We start from the raw sequence: 19266 nt of genomic DNA on the forward strand, positions 1-19266 counted from the left end.
AATGCGTATACCTCAGCCTCCTGGGTTTTAATTACCGCCTAAAAGCAACCATCACGGCGATCACATTGTTGCAGATTCGGTTAAGTATTAACGAGTACATTACCACACTGTGGGTTGGAAATGGGATGTTTAGCTAGCCGGGGGGCGAATACGGCCTTGCGCACACATGGGCCTGAATAATGAAAGTGAACAGATTGTGAATTTATGGGATACAACTGAAGACATAAACATATAAATACTCTTCAATCTCGTTCATTAGCAGTGCATCAAGCTATGTGGCAGAAAGCAGCACTGTAAGCCATCCAAACATGCACGGTTGTTGAGCATTCATGTGTGACCGAGAGCAAGAAGGCAGATGCAAGCTCATGCATGCAAACGTGTGTGGAAATGATTATTAATGGATCAGACATCTGCTTACTCACGAACCCCCCTCAAAACAAAAACCTCCATATTTTTTTCTATTCAATAAAAAAATTCCTTTTCACTCCAACCCAGAAATGAGTGCCGCATTCATCAGGGCTGCAGGCAAAGAGGAAACACAGGAAGCATGTGATGTAAAACGAAGCCGCAGGAAAACAGCTCTTCACATTGTGTGTGATAAACTCGACCACGTGACGCTGCAGAATGTAAAATCACGTCAGCTCAGAGGGCTAATTTCCCCTCTGTTGGACTGCCATAGTAGTGTGAAGCCTCTGAACACTTGCTACACTGAGTGACCCCTGTTCAACTCGCCTCTCCTACTTTCATCTCTTATTCTACATTCAAACACACACAATCCATTTTCTGTCTGTTCTGCCCTTTTGCTCCCACCTTGCCCCCCTTCTCTCGGTTGCTTTCTGTAGCGCGTGAATTGATTTTCCAGGCAGTGTTGATCTTCGGTTTGAGATGTGTGTGATATGCAGGCAGTGAGGAATCCAATTACAGCAAAGGCATTCGTTCTCCTGATGTGCTGGGCCTCCTAACACACAGAGACACACGGTTTCCTTGAATGCAACCCTTATATTTCTGCTGGGTGCAATGTGTGCATACTGAAATTGACTCACATGGTGTCTGCATTTCCTTTAAAAAAAATCATGTGTTTGTGCTGAGGTATGGTAGCTTACATACTCACTGTAACAGACTGCTGTAAAAAATGCAGAAACTGTTCTTGGTGATGTTCTGACGCTGAATCTAACCAAGGGACAGCCGCAGGGGCTGAAAAATTAAGGTAATGGCCAAAATGGGCATCGCTGTTCCACCTAATCTTATTTTATAATCAGGGTAGAGATCAGCCACATATGAAGTACAAAGGTGGAGGAGGAGAGAACTCAAAAGCGATTGAGGCACACATTCATTTGTAATTGTACTTTCAGACTCAAAATATCAAGGTTCATACCTTTGTTTTATGGTCTGAGAATTGGTCGCCTTCACCAAAGAAACTCCATCTCCTGAATTGAAGTCACATTAAGATGTTAATAAACTTGCATTTATTCCTGATATTCTCACAATTACTTATTTTCAGCAGATTAGACATCCAACCCTCCTTTCTCCTGGGAGTCAGCTAAGCAACAACAGCTGGTCATAAGCTACCACGCATTAGGCTCAAGTGTCCTAATAGTCCTAAAACCGATGAACAGTTTGATTACATTCGTGATTTCGTCAACATCTCACCTTAGTATTGCTGTTGTGGATGAAAAGTGAGCTTCACTGATTCATCGACTCGTATCGGACTCCTTTTACAATGTTTTTTAGCCTCTTCCAGAGTAAAAAAATGTACCTAATTAGCTCGACTCAGTTTTTAGGGTGGTAGTACCTGGTACCAGGCCCTTTTTAGTACCTACTTAGCCCGTCTGAGTCAATCCAAAAATGTGACGTCAGCAGAGTGCATGCCACGGATTGCCCAGTCAGTGTCGTCATTCAATGAATCATGAGAGTGACTCCAGTTTGGCAAAAACTGTTATTGCCTGTTATTACGTCTGTAATTGCCTCAACATCATCTATTGTTGTTTTGTAGTTGAATAAAGTCAAGTTGAGCCGAGTAGGTACTAATGGAAAAGAGGCTATATTAACATCTGAGGTAAACAGCCCACACTCACTACAGATGAATGCTGACCACAGTCCTTTGCCCCACAGCGGACACCATAGGTAAGATTATGCATTTGAATTGGGAGAGGAAAAAAAAACAGAACTCAGTTTGCTGCAGTCAACAAAATACTGACATCTAGTAGTGAGATTTTACACAGTAGAACGTTAAACCTCCATTCTTTTTTAATGGCCACCAGGGTGTGCAAACACACTCACAGTCCCCATAGAATCTCCAAAAGTTGGTTCTGTTCATCTGGACGTAGCGTTTTGTGGGAGAAACGTTTCGTCACTCATCCAGGTGACTTCTTCAGTCTCAGCTGACTGCAGGCTTCCCCAATCTTATAAACAGTACATTTGCATAATGACTGAAACCAGCCAACTGAAGGAACAATGGGAGGTCAGTTCCTTAATCTGAATTATGCAAATTCTCATGACCATTGATCAACAACTACTGACCAAAACCCACTGATCAATGGCCATGAGTACCATTCACAGAGAGTTGGGGAATGGCTGCAATCACAGCATTGTAAGATGGCGAAAGATGTACCCTTAGGTCCCCTCCTCGATTCAGAGATGGTCTTTCTCTTTTCACGTAAATGGCCTCCTTGACTCCGCGCTCAAACCAGCGTTCCTCCCTGAGGATTTACTTTCCCGGATGATTGATAATGCATCAAGAAGTCCTCATAGAAGTTTACGGGATAACAGCTCTCTGACTTGACCCTTAACGTTTGGTGCTGACTTTATGGGCACAGTTGCTTTAGAAACAGAGTTTCTAAAAGAAGAATGGGAACAGGCCCCTTCCCAGTTTGGATTCAAGCGACAGACACCCACTCTACTTTTAAGACTCAGGTCAAAATGTGTTTATATACCACTGCAGCCTGCATGCAATTTAAATTTTTTTGTCTTCTCACTCCTATTGTCTTCACTCCTTGTGTTTTCTCCTATTTCCCTGTGCTCGCTTTCTCTTTTCTTTTTGTTAGATTGTTGCAGTTTTCTCCAGTAAGCAGTGGCATCTTTATCTTACACGATACAGTTCCTTGAGGCAACTGTTGGTGTGATTTGGCACTACCTGAACCTGAATTGAACACATCACACTAGGCTTTGTAAGTAACAGTTTCATGCTGGTAAATCTGAGTGCCAGCATTTTCCTGTAATTTAACCGTGTATAGGTGTGTGTCAGTGTGTGTGTGTTCCTGTTGCTGGGTTGCTTTAGCATCAGTAGCCTCTGTTAATTACCACTAATGCTAATTTCCATTGCTTCTGAGCCAATAGAGGCGTCATCCACCTACACTGTCCTGTCCTCTGTCATGACAACGTCATGCTCTCCCATTTGGTGATATCCAATTAGTCTCTCCCTCTGAGGAGAAAATGCTCCAATCTAATAAGCGTCCTTTCTTAATACCAGTGGAAGCCTTAAAGCCCAGATTACAGCCCCAGCTCCCTCTGTTAGGCCCTCCCCTTTCAAACCTACTGCGCCTCACTGTCACCGTTTTTGTCTCTCTATCTGGACCTCTCGCTTGTTTCTCTATGCTAATTTTGGCTCAATTAATATCACGTACGTGTGCATTCTAACGCGTGAAGGAAGATTTGTTTTTTTCCTTTTGCTTTTCAGAAGGATGAAAAAAGCAAATGGTTCCCAAATCAGGTTGGGTGTCTTCTTAGCTCATGTGGTTATCTGTCTTTTGCAGGATTCACATCAAATTTTGTTCTTAGGACTCATGTGCACAGTGCAGATGTGAAGCACAACATATAAATGGGTTTATATGCTTCTCACTACTTACTCTGCTGTGCCCAGAGCGAGTAATCAATTAAAATGTAAGTAATGAGGAAATAAGATGAAATATTAGGCATTCAACATGGATTTAGAGTGATGAAAATGGCACAGGAGGCTGAAAAGCTTTTGAAGAAGACAAATGAAACAGGACGTTGGTATGTGCTCACAAATTAAGGCCCGTCCATCAGTAACCGAAGCATTTCTTTAATTCCCGTTTCTTCTGCTGTAATAATGATTTCAGATTTATCTTTAAATAAAGAAGAGGTCAGTGTGAAACTCAACATTTCTTCAATTTTGCATGCTCGCCCCGTTCTCCCACTCAGTTTCCTCCTGAGTGAAACTGCAGCTTTCTGCAGTGTCATGTTGTTTTGCAGGTTGTATATACAGTTCAGTGAAAATGTATTTGGCTCCCTCAATATTTCTTCGTTTAATTTGTATGTTTGTCGTAGTTAAATGTTTCAGGTCATCAAACAAATTCTAACATTGGGCAAAAATAACACAAGAAAATATAAAATGCAGTTTTTACATGATGAGCTCATTATTTAAGGGGAAAATGAATTCAGTCCTGCCTGGCTCTGCTTTCTAAACCTAATAACTAGTTGTTATTGAGGCGAGCATGTTTCCCATCAACGTGGAGGAATTTTGGCTCAGTCTTCTTTGCAGAATTGTTTTATTTAATTCACACTTGGAAGGTTTTCTAGCATGAACGTCCTGTTAAGGTCATGCCAAAGCACCTCAATACTTTTGAGTCCAGACGTTGACTGGACCACTCATCGAAACCCTTTTTTTAAAAAAGCAATTTAGTGGTGGACTTGCTGGTTTGTTTCAGAACAAAGTCCTGCTGCATAACCCAAATACACTTGAGCAGTACACAAACTAATTGTCAGACATCCTCCTTCAGCATTATCTGGTAGAGAGCAGAATTCATGGCTCCATCAATTACAGGAAGTCGTCCTGAAGAAGCAAAGCATCCTCAGTCCATTGCACTACCACCACCACCACCACGTTTCACTGTCGGTATGATGATCTTTTGGTGACATGCCATCTTAGTTTTAGGCCAGATGTAACGGGACTCAAACCTTCAAAGAGGTTCAACTTTTGTCTCGCTAGTCCACAGGATATTTTCCTAAAAAGTCTCAAGATGTTTTTTGACAAACGTGTTTTCTGGAGAAGAGGCTTTCTCCCGGCAACTCTTCAAAGCAATCAGTCATTTTCTAACCTTTAGCATCAGTTGGCTGGCAACCCTTTTAACTCCTGTGGAAGCAGTAAGGCTGGACCTTGGGTGTTTTTCTTCCTCTTAATGACTGATCACAAGGTAAGTTATGAAAAGGAACCAGAGCACCGCTGTCAGATTTGTCATTAATTGTTCTTTATACTGTGTTCTCAGAATATCTTTGTAAAGTTTGCTTTCAAGATAAATTACATGGGTTTGCATAGGGCTGTTATTGTGGTGGCATGATATGGCTTCATACAGTATTGATCCACTTGTAGAGTACCCCTTAGAAAGGTCACTGCAAATTAACAGAAAGTTGGTCTTATTGTCGTTATCAGACACAATATTGGAAAGGCATCAGTATCTATAAAATATCTATAAAAAGCCCCAGATCGAGGGAGATTATCAGTGGTCTTGTACGTCTTCCATTTTCTGATGATTGCTCCCACAGTTGATTTTTTCACACCAAGCTGCTTGCCTATTGTAGATTCACTCTTCCCAGTCTGGTGCAGGTCTACAATACTTTTCCTGGTGTCCTTCGAAAGCTCTTTGGTCTTGGCCATGGCGGAGTTTGGAGTCTGACTGTTTGAGGCTGTGGACAGGTGTCTTTTATACAGATGATGAGTTCAAACAGGTGCCATTCATACAGGTAACGAGTGGGGGACAGAAAAGCTTCTTACAGAAGACGTTACAGGTCTGTGAGAGCCAGAGATTTTCCTTGTTTGAGGTGACCAAATACTTATTTTCCACCCTGATTTACGAATAAATTCTTTACAAATCCTACCATGTGGATTCATGGATTTTTTTTTCACATTCTGTCTCTCACAGTTGAAGTGTACCTCTGGTGCAAATTACTGACCTCTGTCATCATTTTAAGTGGGGGAACTTGCACAATGTTGTAACATTTAAGAGAAGTGAACAAAGCAAAACGTCATCTTTTTACAGCACCACTGCAGTATTTTCTCTTTTCTGTCAATTATTTCCAATTCATCTGACATCAAAGCCGGGGTCCTGTCTGCACTCGTCTCCTCTACTCTGCTCGTAGAGTATGTGATACTCTGTGTTCAGTTTCTGACAGTAATTTGCTTTTCCTTCACCAAGATTGAATCCAATCATCCTCAGTGTCAGATCTCACAGTGAGGGCCTGCACACGGAGAAAAAATATTAACCATTAACATGTGAATGGCTTTTGAAGCAACAGTAATGCAGGGGAAAATAACCATAAACACATGAAATCAACTATTCATCCTTTTTTTTCTTGTGCTCTATTGTAAGTAACAAACTGGAGGTCCTGCTTCAGAAAGCAGGAATCAGCACATTTTATTGCAACATGAATCTTAATGTTTATTCATCTGTTTTACATTCTGCTTTTTCCCTAATGGCTGCAGGATAGCCAAGTCCTCTGCCCTCTTTCTTCCCTAAATGTTTTCATTACTGCCTCAGATGAAATATGGCACATTATTAATTGCAGCTCCACATACTTGCTCCTGCACGTGTCAGAGCTGCTAAGCCTGGCAGACAGAAATAACAGGAGTTTATGGCAGGAAGGACCTTGACTCAGCTGTGAACTGTTCTGCATTTATGCACCGTCATTCCAATTTTAAGACTCACTGAAGGAGCAAAACAAGGAGACTTCTCTCATTGTGTGTACGATGCATGGGCACCAGAGAGTCAAAGGAAACACTGATTTTCCCCATAAGCCGGTAACACCCTGCACCAATTTATAAACAACGAATTTCAGTATGTTGATGTCATAAAATCATAAAACTGCTTCATGGAGTAAAGCCTTTTTTCTTCACACAAATAGAAGTCATTCTGTTACCAGCAGCCTGTCTCATTTAATTGAGTCTATGAAAAAGGCCAAAGATACTGCAGTGTGACAGGCGTAAAATAACATTTTTGTGCCAACAAGGTGCAAAAAGCTATGAGACAAATCTCTGAATGGCGTGCAATGGACATCAGGAAGACAAAAGAAGAAGTGTCAGGCCTAAAAAACTACCAAGAGCAGCAGTATTTGAAATTCATGTTCCAAAGGCCCAATAATGGCCCTTCAGTTGGTCCATACTGTTCACTGAAGTCTCATCAGAAATGATCTGAATGGGTGGCAAGGAGAGAAGAAAGACTACATGACAAGAAAACTGCCTAAGAGTTCAGGCTGTGCTGAAGATTAAAGGTGGTCCTACCAAATATTGACTTTCAAGCTAGTCAGAATTGTACAAACTGTACAAACCATGTGTGTTTGCACCCAACTCCCCTTTGTTTTTAGCAGAATATAAATAGATGAGGGGTTACTAAAGAGTTTCGTACTTCATTCGTACAAGGGAGAAACGGAAAACTTCAGGAATAGCTCTGGAAAATGTTTTCAGAAAGCGCTCATGACGACAAACCAACGTAAGCCCGAGTAATGAGATTCGGGTCAATCTGCCCATCAGAGATTTCTTCACAGTGTCCAATTAGTTCAGTACAGTGGCTTCTTAAAGCGTTACATAAGAGTGACACACAATGGAAACTTCTCAGTATCCTTGGAATAGACTCTAACAATCAACAGGTCGAACTCTGTGCTCAGTAGTGAAATAAAACCCGTGAATGTTCACTGAAAAAGCAGAAACGAAGCTCTGAAAATGGCCCTAAGTGATCAAAATACAGGGAGAGAGCATGCAGACCGAAACATAAGTACAGACAAGTTGACATTAAAACACTTTGACTTGCAAAGGACACTGAAATATTCTTTGAACGTTTATCTGGGAGGAGATACTCAGCAGTTGGAGTCATTTAAATGGAAATATGAAAAGAAACTGATAATTATGCAGAAAGGAATTCATTTATTCACTAGGCAATTCTTTGTACTAAAGAAATTTATTTTTTGCAATGAACGTTTTAAAAAAAAACTAGCTAAAACTGGAGGGATTCTGCTTCAAAGCTTATAGGAGCATAGCAGATGGAAAATTGAAATGCATGATGTGTTTGCATAAAAGAAAAGTCCTTGGTTGTGTTTTAAATGAATTACTGTAAGCCAAGCCGTGGAATTTTAATCTATAAAGAGCTGGAGACTGAACTGGAATTAAATGAATTATGCAAAAAACACAGGAGCAAGCACATTTGGAAACATTTTAATAAGTAATAATAAAACAAAGTGACCTTTTTCATGAACAATCCAACCAATGGCACATGTGAAAGCAGCCTTTAATCAGAAATGATAAATGTGGCGATAGGTAAAGAAAACACAAAGGTTGATGAGAATAAATGAAAACAAGAGAACAGAGGGAATAGATTTCAGTGTATGGAAAATATCAAAGGTGTGACAAATAAAACTGAATAACATGAATAAAATCAAACGGGAACACAATAAGGAAAAAAAACAGAGAAAGTAATTTCAAAAGAGAAAACAGTGATAAGCACCGCTGGTTTCAGGTTGATAATTGAATAATTGATTAACAGTTGGAATCAATCAGATTAAAAACTGAAATCAAACATACTGCACATGTAAGTACCAACATCGAGGTTTTGCAAAGATATAATACAGAGATAATAAAGTTAAAGTCCAGGATTGTATGCATGCTCTCATAGGACTGGTGTTTAACAGTGTTTTGCGCAACCATTTCTGCAAAAGAAATGAACTTTAGCAACCTATATCAACTGATAGTTACATACAGGAAGGTTATAAGATCCCATAAAATAAGTAATGGCTCAGCCACCCGTACAAAACCCCCCCAAAAATAGTCAGGATTGCCCACCCGCCAGATACAAGTGATCCAGTCAGAATGTGTGAACACTGTGCAGCGGTATTGAGGTCAGAGGGCGCTGCTGCTGTCAATAATCAGCGTGAGCGAGTGCTGAGATGGGATTAAAAAGTGGTGCATGTGTAAAGTAGGTTATACTGAATCGGTTGTGCATCGCCGCCTTGGCTTGCTCTACAAGTGTCAACACCAATCCTGTGACCTCATATTCACCAGTAGACCACGGCCTCAGCTCTTTGCCCTTTTTCACATGAGCTCATGCTTGTTATGATGCGGTTCACGCACAAGTCTGTTATTTATCATGGAGAACTATTACACACAAGTTTAAACCTATTTTTATATCTCTCCCCTTCAGGGCTTCAACGGCTGCTCTTTACACTTTCTGTTTTCGAGGCCAGTGAGGACATGTTTTTATAATAAAAGAAAAAACTTTTTGAATGAGCTGCTCCTGTGCTCTGTCACTCCTTATGCCTGCGATGATACAAGCTCAGTTTACTTGCTCTAATTAGTGCAGATGAGCCTTAGATTGCTCTACCTTTAAGGCTTAAAAAAATCTAAATGGACGTACGGTGGCCCTGAAAGGTCAAATGCACTGCACCGTAGAAAAATGCTGCAAAAGCACACACAACCTAAAGGAAGTGTGATTTGGGGAGACAATAATGTGACAGCCCAGCTATTTTTTAAAGGCACATATTCCACACAGCCTTTACTTCAGTGTCTTGATGACATTAGGGTTGGATGTCTCTTAATCTTTTAAAATTCAATGACAAAAAGACAGAGGTGATGGTTTTTAGTAGCCCCACTGAGACCCCCAATGTGTATTTAGATTCCTTGGCCCAGTATGTTAAGCCAACTGTCAAAAACGTGGACTGTGATCTGATGCTTGACAGTCAGATTAAGGCAGTTGTAAAATCTAGCTTCTTTCAGCTCAGGCAGCTGCTAAAATAAAGCCAATTCTTTCACTGCAGCACTTTGAGACAGTGATCCACGTCTTTGCTAGCACTCGGCTGGATTATTGTAATGCACTTCATATAGGGGTCAGTGCTTCATACATTACTCATTTACAGAGCGTGCAAAACGCTGCAGCTCATCTTTAAACTGGCACTCGAAAGGTTGAGCAGATTTCTCCTATTTTAGCTTCACTTCACTGGCTGTCTATTCCTTTTAGGATTCATTTAAAAATTCTTTTATTTGCTTTTAAAGCCCCCCAGGGCCTAGCCCCATCTTATCCCTCTGAGCTGCTACAGCGTTATACTCCCACCCGCTCTCTCAAGTCAGCTGATCAGCTGCTGAATGTACCCAGGACTGAGCGTAAACTTAGAGGAGATCAAGCTTTTGCTGCTGCAGCTCCAAAGCTGTGGAGCGATCTCTTCAGAGATTAGACGGGCTTCTTCCCTCTTGAACCCACCTCTTTACCCTGGCCTTTGACACCGTGTGAGATGTTGGTGTTAGTTTTGTTGTTTTAAGTAGATTTTATGCTGTTTTATCTTGTTTTTTTTAATATAAGGCTGTTTTATTTTTTTATGTATTATGTGTTTTATTTATTTATTTTTGTTGTTTTCCTTTATTCTATTGTTTTTAACTTATTTTCTGTACAGCACTTTGGTCCTCTGCTGGGTATTTTAAAGTGCTTTATAAAGAAAATTGGATTTTTTTTCTTCCTTACAATACACTCGGTTTCTTTTTAGTGCGTCTCAGTGTGATCTTTCACAGCTGTTCCGTCACGTATTGTGTAATCAAAAAGACATCAAAATATATAGTGAGATTTGTTTTTGTCTTCTATTGTGTTTTATTTAAATTCTATTGTGTTTTGTGTGTTTTTTCAGAATTTTTGTATTTGCTGGTATTTTCTTAATTTGCAGCGTGTTTGACCTTTCAAGGCCACCGTATGGATGGGTAAAAAAAAAACAAACCCAAAACCTCCAAATAAAAACATATTTAAAAAACACTGTATAATAATTGTTATGAAGGAAATTTTTGTATCTATAAAGTTAGGCATTTTTAGGCATTTTCACTTCCAGCGACTGACTCGCGTTTGGAGCCGGCCTCTTGTTGCCAGTCAATGAACTGAAGCTTCTGCACTTCAAGGTCGCTGCTTCTTAAATCTTACAGTTGGGTCTGTCATTAGCTGCATTGCTGAGTGGGTTCTTGGAACATCTCCACATAAAATTCTGCAGATTTAACTTTCTCCATCTATCTGTAACCACAAAACTAAACCATAGCTGCCAACCAAGGCCGGGTATATTTCAGCCACTAGCAGACAGAGAGAGTTGACTGGAAGCCAAATGAATGTTAATATAAAGTCTCTTCCCTATTTCTTTAATTCTGTCTTTTAAAATAACTCATATTAAAAATAATATTTTGGGTTTTTTTAGTGTAAAGGTGGTTCAAACTGGTTTTTTTTGTCTGGAATTTAAACATAGAAATGTGTCCTGGACACAAAGTGTAAGTTCAGCATTTCAGTGGCATTTCAGACTGTGGTTTATTCCGTCTAGACATTTTTGATTACAAAAATGCACGCCTGGAATAGTTACTCGGAGCTTTCTGTGTGGTGGGAACCAAACCTCCATAGATCCCAAAGATCACATGTACTGTACATCTGCGCTGTGTACATCCAAACTCGAGGCAGCCGAACACACACGGGAAATCAGACGGATCATGAAAGAGCTGACCTGTCTGCTGAAGCCATAAATTTGACAACCTTTACAACGCTGCCTGTAAAGTTTAACGCACTGCAAAGACACACACACACACACACACACACACACACACACACACACACACACACACACACACACACACACGCTGAAGTATTGAGTCATAATTCTGCCCCAGAGATACGTTTCAGTTTCAAGCCTGTATGCTAATTTAATTAGTAGTCTCGGTATTAAATGTTAGCAGTGAGTATTAGCATACAGACAAGAAAAGTGTGGACACTTGACACACTGACCTGTAAAAGAAATCAAAACTGCGTGTAGCTGCTCTGCGGTTCAGTCTGGGCCACTGTTATTGCCTTTAACTGAGGAGTGGCTTGTTAATACCTGCCCTGATAATATAACGAGGCCACAGGTAAACAAGCTTAGATGAATTAGCTGTACTCACAGCAAGGCAAGTCTTGAAGAGCTGGTTACCAAATTATTTAACTTTGTGTGGAGAACAGGGATCACACCAACAAAATGGACATTAGGAATAATTAAACTTGTATAGCAAATTACAGAGGAATTGCACTCCTTATGTCTTTTGTTTATTTATGTAAATAATCAGTGTCTGACTTCTACTTTAACCACAGTGGGTTTTCTGGGAGAGCAGGCTGGTTACTCAACAATCTTTGTTTTACATAATGTAACTGGTTTGTATGTGCACTGTAAGAATGACTGCACTGTGCTTTTATTTATTACAAAAAGAGCTTTTAATTGAGTGGAAATAGGTTTATTAATAGGTTGTGTATAATTTATAAATAACAAAATATGTGATTGTCTGAATCACAATAATCGGTTTCAATAAGGTGATGATTTTATCACCTTTGCTTTCTGGAATTACTTTAAATATACAATAAGTGGACATCATAAGGGGCACGAGTGATGGTGGTGTGGAGGTCTATCTAAGACTCTTTGGGCTTCTGTATGCAGATGATACGGTTTCATATTTTGAAGCTTTTTATGTTAAATTTCTGAAGAAGTTAAATAAAAAGTCTTTAAATTAAGAAACAAACCTGATCGCTCAACACAGTGTCAAGTCATTATTTATCCTAAAAGTTAAAATGATACAGCAGCCAACAGTAGGTAAATTAAAACTTTATTTCTATAGGACCTTTCAAGATAAACATCACAAGTGCAACGAAATACCAGAGCATGAAAAAAGAGAAAAAAACAAAAACTTTTATGAGAAATAAATAAGTATTATTTCTCATATTTTAACCTATTTTTTTTAGTACATTAGGTTATTTAAAAATAAAACAGAATAAACAAATCAAATCAAAATGTGGAATGAAAAACTGTGAAAAATTAAAAAGAAAAAAGTGAAAAAAAATCATCATTTATAAATACAAATATAAAAAGTAGAAGACAATTTAAAAGGTGGAATGGAATAAGGAAATCAACAACAAAAAAATCAAAATAAAATAAATAAGGTTTGAAAAGCAATAAAAATAAAAAACAAAAATGAATCAACACCACAGAAACAGATGTGTAATCCAAGCAAATCAAGTCACTGGTAAAATAAAATAACTACCAAAGTATCACTAAGAATAACCGAAGGGCACTGAAAAGAAACATCCAATACATGCTCTGAATGTATGTGTAAAAAGTGTCTCAAAAGGGGGAAGATTTTAAAGAATATTAGAATATTACAGAGTCTTTGATCAGTCCTTCAGAGGATCTAAAAGAGCTAATGTGGAGCAATGGAGGTGTGAAATGCATGGCTTCATAGACAAATGAAAAGACCCTAAAATCAATCTTTAATGTCCTAAATGAAACAAACCCGTGTTTCCCCACCTGTCCAGTAAGATCCACACTTACATTACACAGCACAGACGTGCAGTCTGTGGTAAAGAGGACAGGTCTGTCCTCCTTCCCTTCTACACCCTACATACATTTAAAGAGGCTTAGCCATTATCGTGTCCTCTTTTAGGAGCAGGTGCATGCATTGGTGCAACTGATCATTGCACAGGATGTGATCACCCCCATATTCAGACTATTTAAAAAAAATCTGAGAGTGCCCTTTACATTGGTTACTAAATCCAATCTTTAATAACTAAGAGTAACTATGAATGTGTCTGAGCTCTTTATTTACAAATGAAGGACAGTGTAATCTATAATCTTTTAATACATGAAATCTCTGTCTGTCTGTGAGTTACCTCATCAGTAGTTGAGCAATCAAGCCTGTATACCTCACCCCCCTGGTTCTTACCTAGATATAATGTCATAGTGTTGCAGAGCAACCACCTACTAGAGACTAAAATGACCCATTTGTAGTTTTTGTGACTGTAAAAGTTTATAAAAGCCTCATATCAGTTTAATTTCACCACAATAACATCTGGTTTAGAAAGTATTGGACATACTTATTTTTAATCTACAAATATACACACCAGGTTTATAGTATCCATATTAATTACATCATTTGACACATTTGTGAAATAAAAAGAAACTGTATAACTGTATATGTGCAAAAGTATTTGGATTTCAAACCATGTGAAACAGTCCAGACCACAAAAATCTGCTTTTTTCCAGCATTTTTGTGAGGTGCATGTTATTAATATGTTCAGGTAAACCTATGTTTCTCAGGGTGAGTAAGTATAACAGTTTGCTAATAGCATTCAACTGGCCAAACAATACTGTAGCATTAGCATTAAATGACTAGTGTTATTAATAACAGGCATATGATAAAAGATGAAGGCGTTAGCGAGAGAATGAGCGAGCGCCACTGTTCGCATAAAATTCCATTAATTGTTGATTTGAGGTCATCCATACAAAAGAACATATTGTCAATATTTTAGCATGCCTCAAGACTTCATAAATCATGTTCTCATTTCTTATTGAGAGCTCCTCTGGTTCCTCTGTAAGTGCACAGGATGAAAGGCTGGTCTGCTGAGCCGGCTCTCAGTTTACATGTTAAAATGTACTTTTCCCCGCTGCCATCAACCCTGTGAGGTTCATATTTGTGACTTGTTATGATGACTGAGACGACACCCTGATCTTCTGATTTCAGTCAAAAACTGGTAACAACCGCACCTTCATTTCATGTTTAGGCTGATGTTACTCCACCGATAGGTTAAACTAGTAAACATACATCCTTCACAACCCGACCACCTCAGAACTGCATCCTTGTTATTTATCTTATAAACGTTCAGCTTTATGTGTATTTGTGTAGCTTAAATGGTGCCATTTTGGCTCAGTTGTGTGAAGCGTGCACATTTTTCCCATGTCATGTTTGTTGTGATTAACAGAATCCTAAAAACATCTTTGAAATATTTCTGTAATAAACTGCTTATGATCTGGATGTTGTGTTCACTGTCTTGTATTGTGTATAGTTGTTTCTTTGTTACAATTTCTACTGCCCTCTTTTCCAGGTCTCTCTCTTTTTTCCTTTTTTTAATGAAAAGATTTTCAATTAAATCAGACTTTTACTTGTTTTTGGATAAATATAGGAGTGTATGTCTGTGTGGTTAAGTTTGCAGTAAATGCCTCTTGACTTTATGTTAAATTAGCAGAAATTAGACGATGTCTTCCTATGTTTTGAGTCAGCGTTATGTGGTTGTGTTGTGTCTTTCTCTTATTTTATCCCGCTTCCAAGCAGTCTAATCTGGGATCCGACCTTTAGATCAACACTTTCCACACACAGCCCGTATGGAAAAGACGAGAAAGTTTCGCTCTCCCTCAAACAGTAAATATTTATATGTTATATATATATAAGTCTCTCAAGACTTACACATCTTGTGTTATGATTTATTCATGCAAGTTGTTTCTCATGTGAAAGTTTTCATGAGCAAATCTAAAGTATTAAATCAACTGTGGACGTTCTTTTCCAGATGAGTGAGGCTGAATTAATAAAGCATTTAAATGTTAATGGCTTAGAGAAGTGTCGATTAAGAATTGTAGTTTTTCCTGTCATTTTCCTCCCTTGGGATATTTGAATAATAAAAAAAGATATCAGGTAGCCACCCAGCGAGGCTCAGTTTAACATTTCCTCTTATTTCATCTCCACTCTGTAGAAAAAATATTCAGAAGCATGAAGTCGAAGGTTGCTCATCTTGCTCTTCATCGAGTTCTAGATTTTTTTTATGTTCATTAAAAAGAACGGAACTGGCAGGAGGGAGGTCTTCTGTTTTTTTTATTGGTGTTAATGAGTTCATTTGCTGTTCAAGTGGACCTCCCACACTGCTGCAGGTCTCTGAGAGTGAAGCTGCCAAACTCACGCTGTGAAGGTTCGGACCGAAACGGTTGCGTAGTTAACGCTGATTCCAGGAATACCTGTTAAACCAAACATGGCTACAGAAACTTAATGTGTAAACATGTTGTCATTTTCCAGACTGCAAATGTGACATTATCAAATTCCCACAATAAAACTCAAATGCACTTTTTTTTTTTTTGCTTAAATCTTCATGCATATATCATGTGTAATTAAAGGTAAATAGCCGAGTTTACTATGATACTTCTTGGTATCATAGAAGCATTATTGGAGAGTCTAGAAAGGCTGGATCTTTGACTTTGGGCCTGAACCTGAGTCAATAAGGGGTTTTAAACAACGTAAAGAAAAAAGCTGCTTATATAGAAATCATTTGTTGTTTTTTTCAAATTTCATACCTCTCATATTAAAGTTGCTTTTAATTGTATTTGAGCTGTTGGTATGGTTAAATTTCCTCAAGGTCGGGCTGCTCTTTGTTTACTGGTGTAGCTGCACAGACCCACATGTGAAAACAACGTCTCACATGGGCCTGAAACGCGACCGGCTGTCTTCTCACGACAAAGCTAAATGCAGGCGTGCTGGGGTTTAGAGGGATAAGTGAGATAAAAGTCCTTCCAGATTGATCTTTGATTGATCTGTTCCAGCAGGCTGCACCACCTCCATCTCATGGCAGGTAGGACAGCAGTGGGGCGGGGCCAATGGGAACAAGGGAGCTGAGAATCGGGGACAGAGGCGGGGAGGGCGGGGAGCAGAAGATCCTGGATGGGTGGAGAAGTTTGGCTGACCTTCTCTGGTGATCATGTGACTGGAAAAAGGCTGATGTGGGGATTAGAATTAATAGTATAAAAGTGCAACACAGACAACACACTTCACTTACTCAAGGAGCAGAGAGAAGCAGCTCTGAGCAGCGACTGGGAAATCTGTGACTGCAAGTAAGTGCAAACTCTGCAGCTGCAACTTTATTGACTTTGTTTAGTGATGAAACTACCCGGGTGGCGCTACAATGTAACATATAATAAGGATAAAAGTAGCAGTAGAGATTGTACGTGGATAACTGACAGCTGGAAAGATAACAATGATAATTTAGTGTGATGATAATGTATCTGCTAAAATTGTAAACGAATACAAGGAAAGCAGGAAGAAAGACAAGTAAGTAAGACAACGAGGCAATAAAAAAAATAAAATCTACATCTATTCTGGGCTAACAAAGATGCACTGGATTTGCAAAACGTTCAATCAAAGCAAACAGATGGTTGTGAGCCTGCCGGGCAGCGTCTCTGCATCACCGTTCAGCTGAAAGATCAGGAGAGCCTCTGCATCCGCAGGCTGTCTGTATCTGCAGGTGGTGCATAACATCACAAGCCAGGGTGTTCTTCCACCTCTGTCAGAATGCCTTAACAGTGTTAGCAGTCAGAGGAAAGGGGGGCTCAGAAAGGACACGGCTTAAGACGAGAGCAAAGGGAACAGGCAGGGATGTTTTGGTCAAGGCGTTTTCAATACAGTGAAGACAACGCCGTGATGTGATTTGACAATAACAGCCAAAACAACAACAAGAAAAAAAACCTTATATCAAGATTATCAAAGTTAAGACAAACTTGTTTTCGAGTCTGGTTTCCAAACTGTCAGGTGGATGAAAGAGCAAGTGGAAAAGTTGGAGGTCAAGAATGAAGGTCTTCCCCTTATTGCACATGTCATTCTTGCTGTCCAGGAAGGGCAATTAGTCCACTGTGGATTACAGTGGGATTAGAGCTAATCTGTCTGTAAAGCTAATCTGTGTAATCTCCATGGATTGGCACCGAGCGCTGGAAGCAAACAGGATTAGCACGAGGGCAGCAGGAGGCAATGCGAGGCTTTAACAATGTCTTTCTGCCTTCAGAGATCCGCAGTAGAAATGAACGCCAGCCCCCCAGCAGGAAGCGCCCTGGCCCCCGGTGGAACCACAGGCCCCACTACACCCAAGAAGGGGCCACCCAAGTTCAAGCAGAGGCAGACCCGCACATTCAAGAGCAAGGCCCCCAAGCCAGGCCAGAAGGGGTAAAACACAGTTTTTGTGATATTTAAATGTATAGATTAGGGAACAGATCAGGACTTTGGACGCTCACCTCTTTGTTTCCTCTTTCTCCAGCTTTGGTGATGATATCCCTGGCATGGATGGTCTTGGCACAGACTTCTCAGTGGTGTGCCCATGGGAAGCCTTCGGCGACATGGAGCTCAGCGACTTGGCCAAATACGGCATCATTTAAACCCACTGCCTCCAGCCTTCCTCGCCTGCCTGCACCCTTCCTCTGTCTAATCCTTTCCACCTGGCCTTCTCTCCACCTCAGCTTGGCACGTCGTGATAAGGCTGCCAGCAAACCCCCTAATGCCCTCTCGTCTATCTACCTCTTGCTTTGCGCCACTAAGTGGACGGAAAGCATAATGATGTTGTTGTTTTTATATTATAATATGATACTGTTTACAGTATATATACTTGAAATGAAAAGACGAGAAAACCATCTCCACCTACCTTTTTCCTTTCCCCTTCATCCACCTAGCGTAGTCTCCTCCCGACTCCTCCCCCCTCCTCATGTGGACTTCCCTGCCTCCCTGTGCCACTCCTGACCCACGGCAATGGATGCAAGCAAAACACTTGTCAACACTAGCTTGTATTTGCTTCTAGCTGTAATTACAAATGTAAATAATTTGTTCTAAGCGTTAAACCTTTTTACCTTATCTTCCATCTTCCTTTTGTACTTCCTCCCTCTTTTGTTTTGCATTGTATTTTCTACTCCTTGTGCACAAGGTTGTTGTAAACACCAAGGGATGCAGTGTGGGTGTGCAACATGCTGTAATGGTGAAAAACTACAATGCTCTTTCACGTGATCATTGAGGAGGAATTCCTTTTTGTCCTGCTTTCCATCTCTTTCTGTCCTTGCTGCTACCTGCACTTCCCTCCTTAGAGAAGTTAAAGGCAAATAAGTTTTGTGTTTGCAAACACAATATTATGGAAGATGTGTTGTGAACTGGCATGTCCAAATAGCTGAAATAAAAATCAGTTTATTTTCACTACTTTTACTACCCTCATCTTTTTTTCTGAAAGACATAAACAGAGTAACATGGCTTTTTTTTTTAAATCAGTAAAAGAAAAATAATATCAAATCACTATTAAATCATAGACTGTACATAAATGATGGACCTGGCAGCATGACATCACTCACTGTTTTGAGTGTATCTTGCTTTATCACCCATTTCCTGCTAAATGGGAGCAACAATTTATAAAATGAATGACATGTTGTATAAAACAAGGTTTAAACAAGCATTCATTGAAGAGATCAATTGAGGAGTGGGATTTTTTTCTCTTTTATACTTGATAATCAGGCTTCTTTTTATCAGCCGATAGGAAAGAATGCTACATCAATTTAAAACACTACAAAAGAAGGACGTAAAAAATGAGACATCCTGCTTTGAAGCCTCGAGATGAACATTTCTTTATCACCATGTTGGTTACAAAAACACGGTGGTAAACAGGAAAGGTGGATCTGACTAGGAGGAAACTAGAGTCACAACTCCAACAGAGTGACTCTAGGAGCCTGTGG

General features: G+C 39.7%; 1 protein-coding gene across 1 annotated transcript; it reads left to right on the forward strand.

Moving 5' to 3' along the window:
• The first annotated feature begins 16542 nt into the window (after positions 1 to 16542).
• On the forward strand, positions 16543 to 18739 carry pde6hb (phosphodiesterase 6H, cGMP-specific, cone, gamma, paralog b). The gene is made up of 3 exons (XM_005737985.1): positions 16543 to 16623; positions 17568 to 17725; positions 17817 to 18739. Exons 2-3 carry the CDS (start codon positions 17583 to 17585, stop codon positions 17932 to 17934), a joined length of 261 nt encoding a protein of 86 aa, XP_005738042.1. The 5' UTR covers positions 16543 to 16623; positions 17568 to 17582; the 3' UTR covers positions 17935 to 18739.
• Positions 18740 to 19266: the final 527 nt, after the last annotated feature.

The sequence above is a fragment of the Pundamilia nyererei genome, unplaced genomic scaffold (genome assembly GCF_000239375.1).
Source record: "Pundamilia nyererei isolate P.nyererei 1_Seehausen unplaced genomic scaffold, PunNye1.0 scaffold00081, whole genome shotgun sequence".
In the NCBI taxonomy this organism is placed as follows: Eukaryota; Metazoa; Chordata; class Actinopteri; order Cichliformes; family Cichlidae; genus Pundamilia; species Pundamilia nyererei.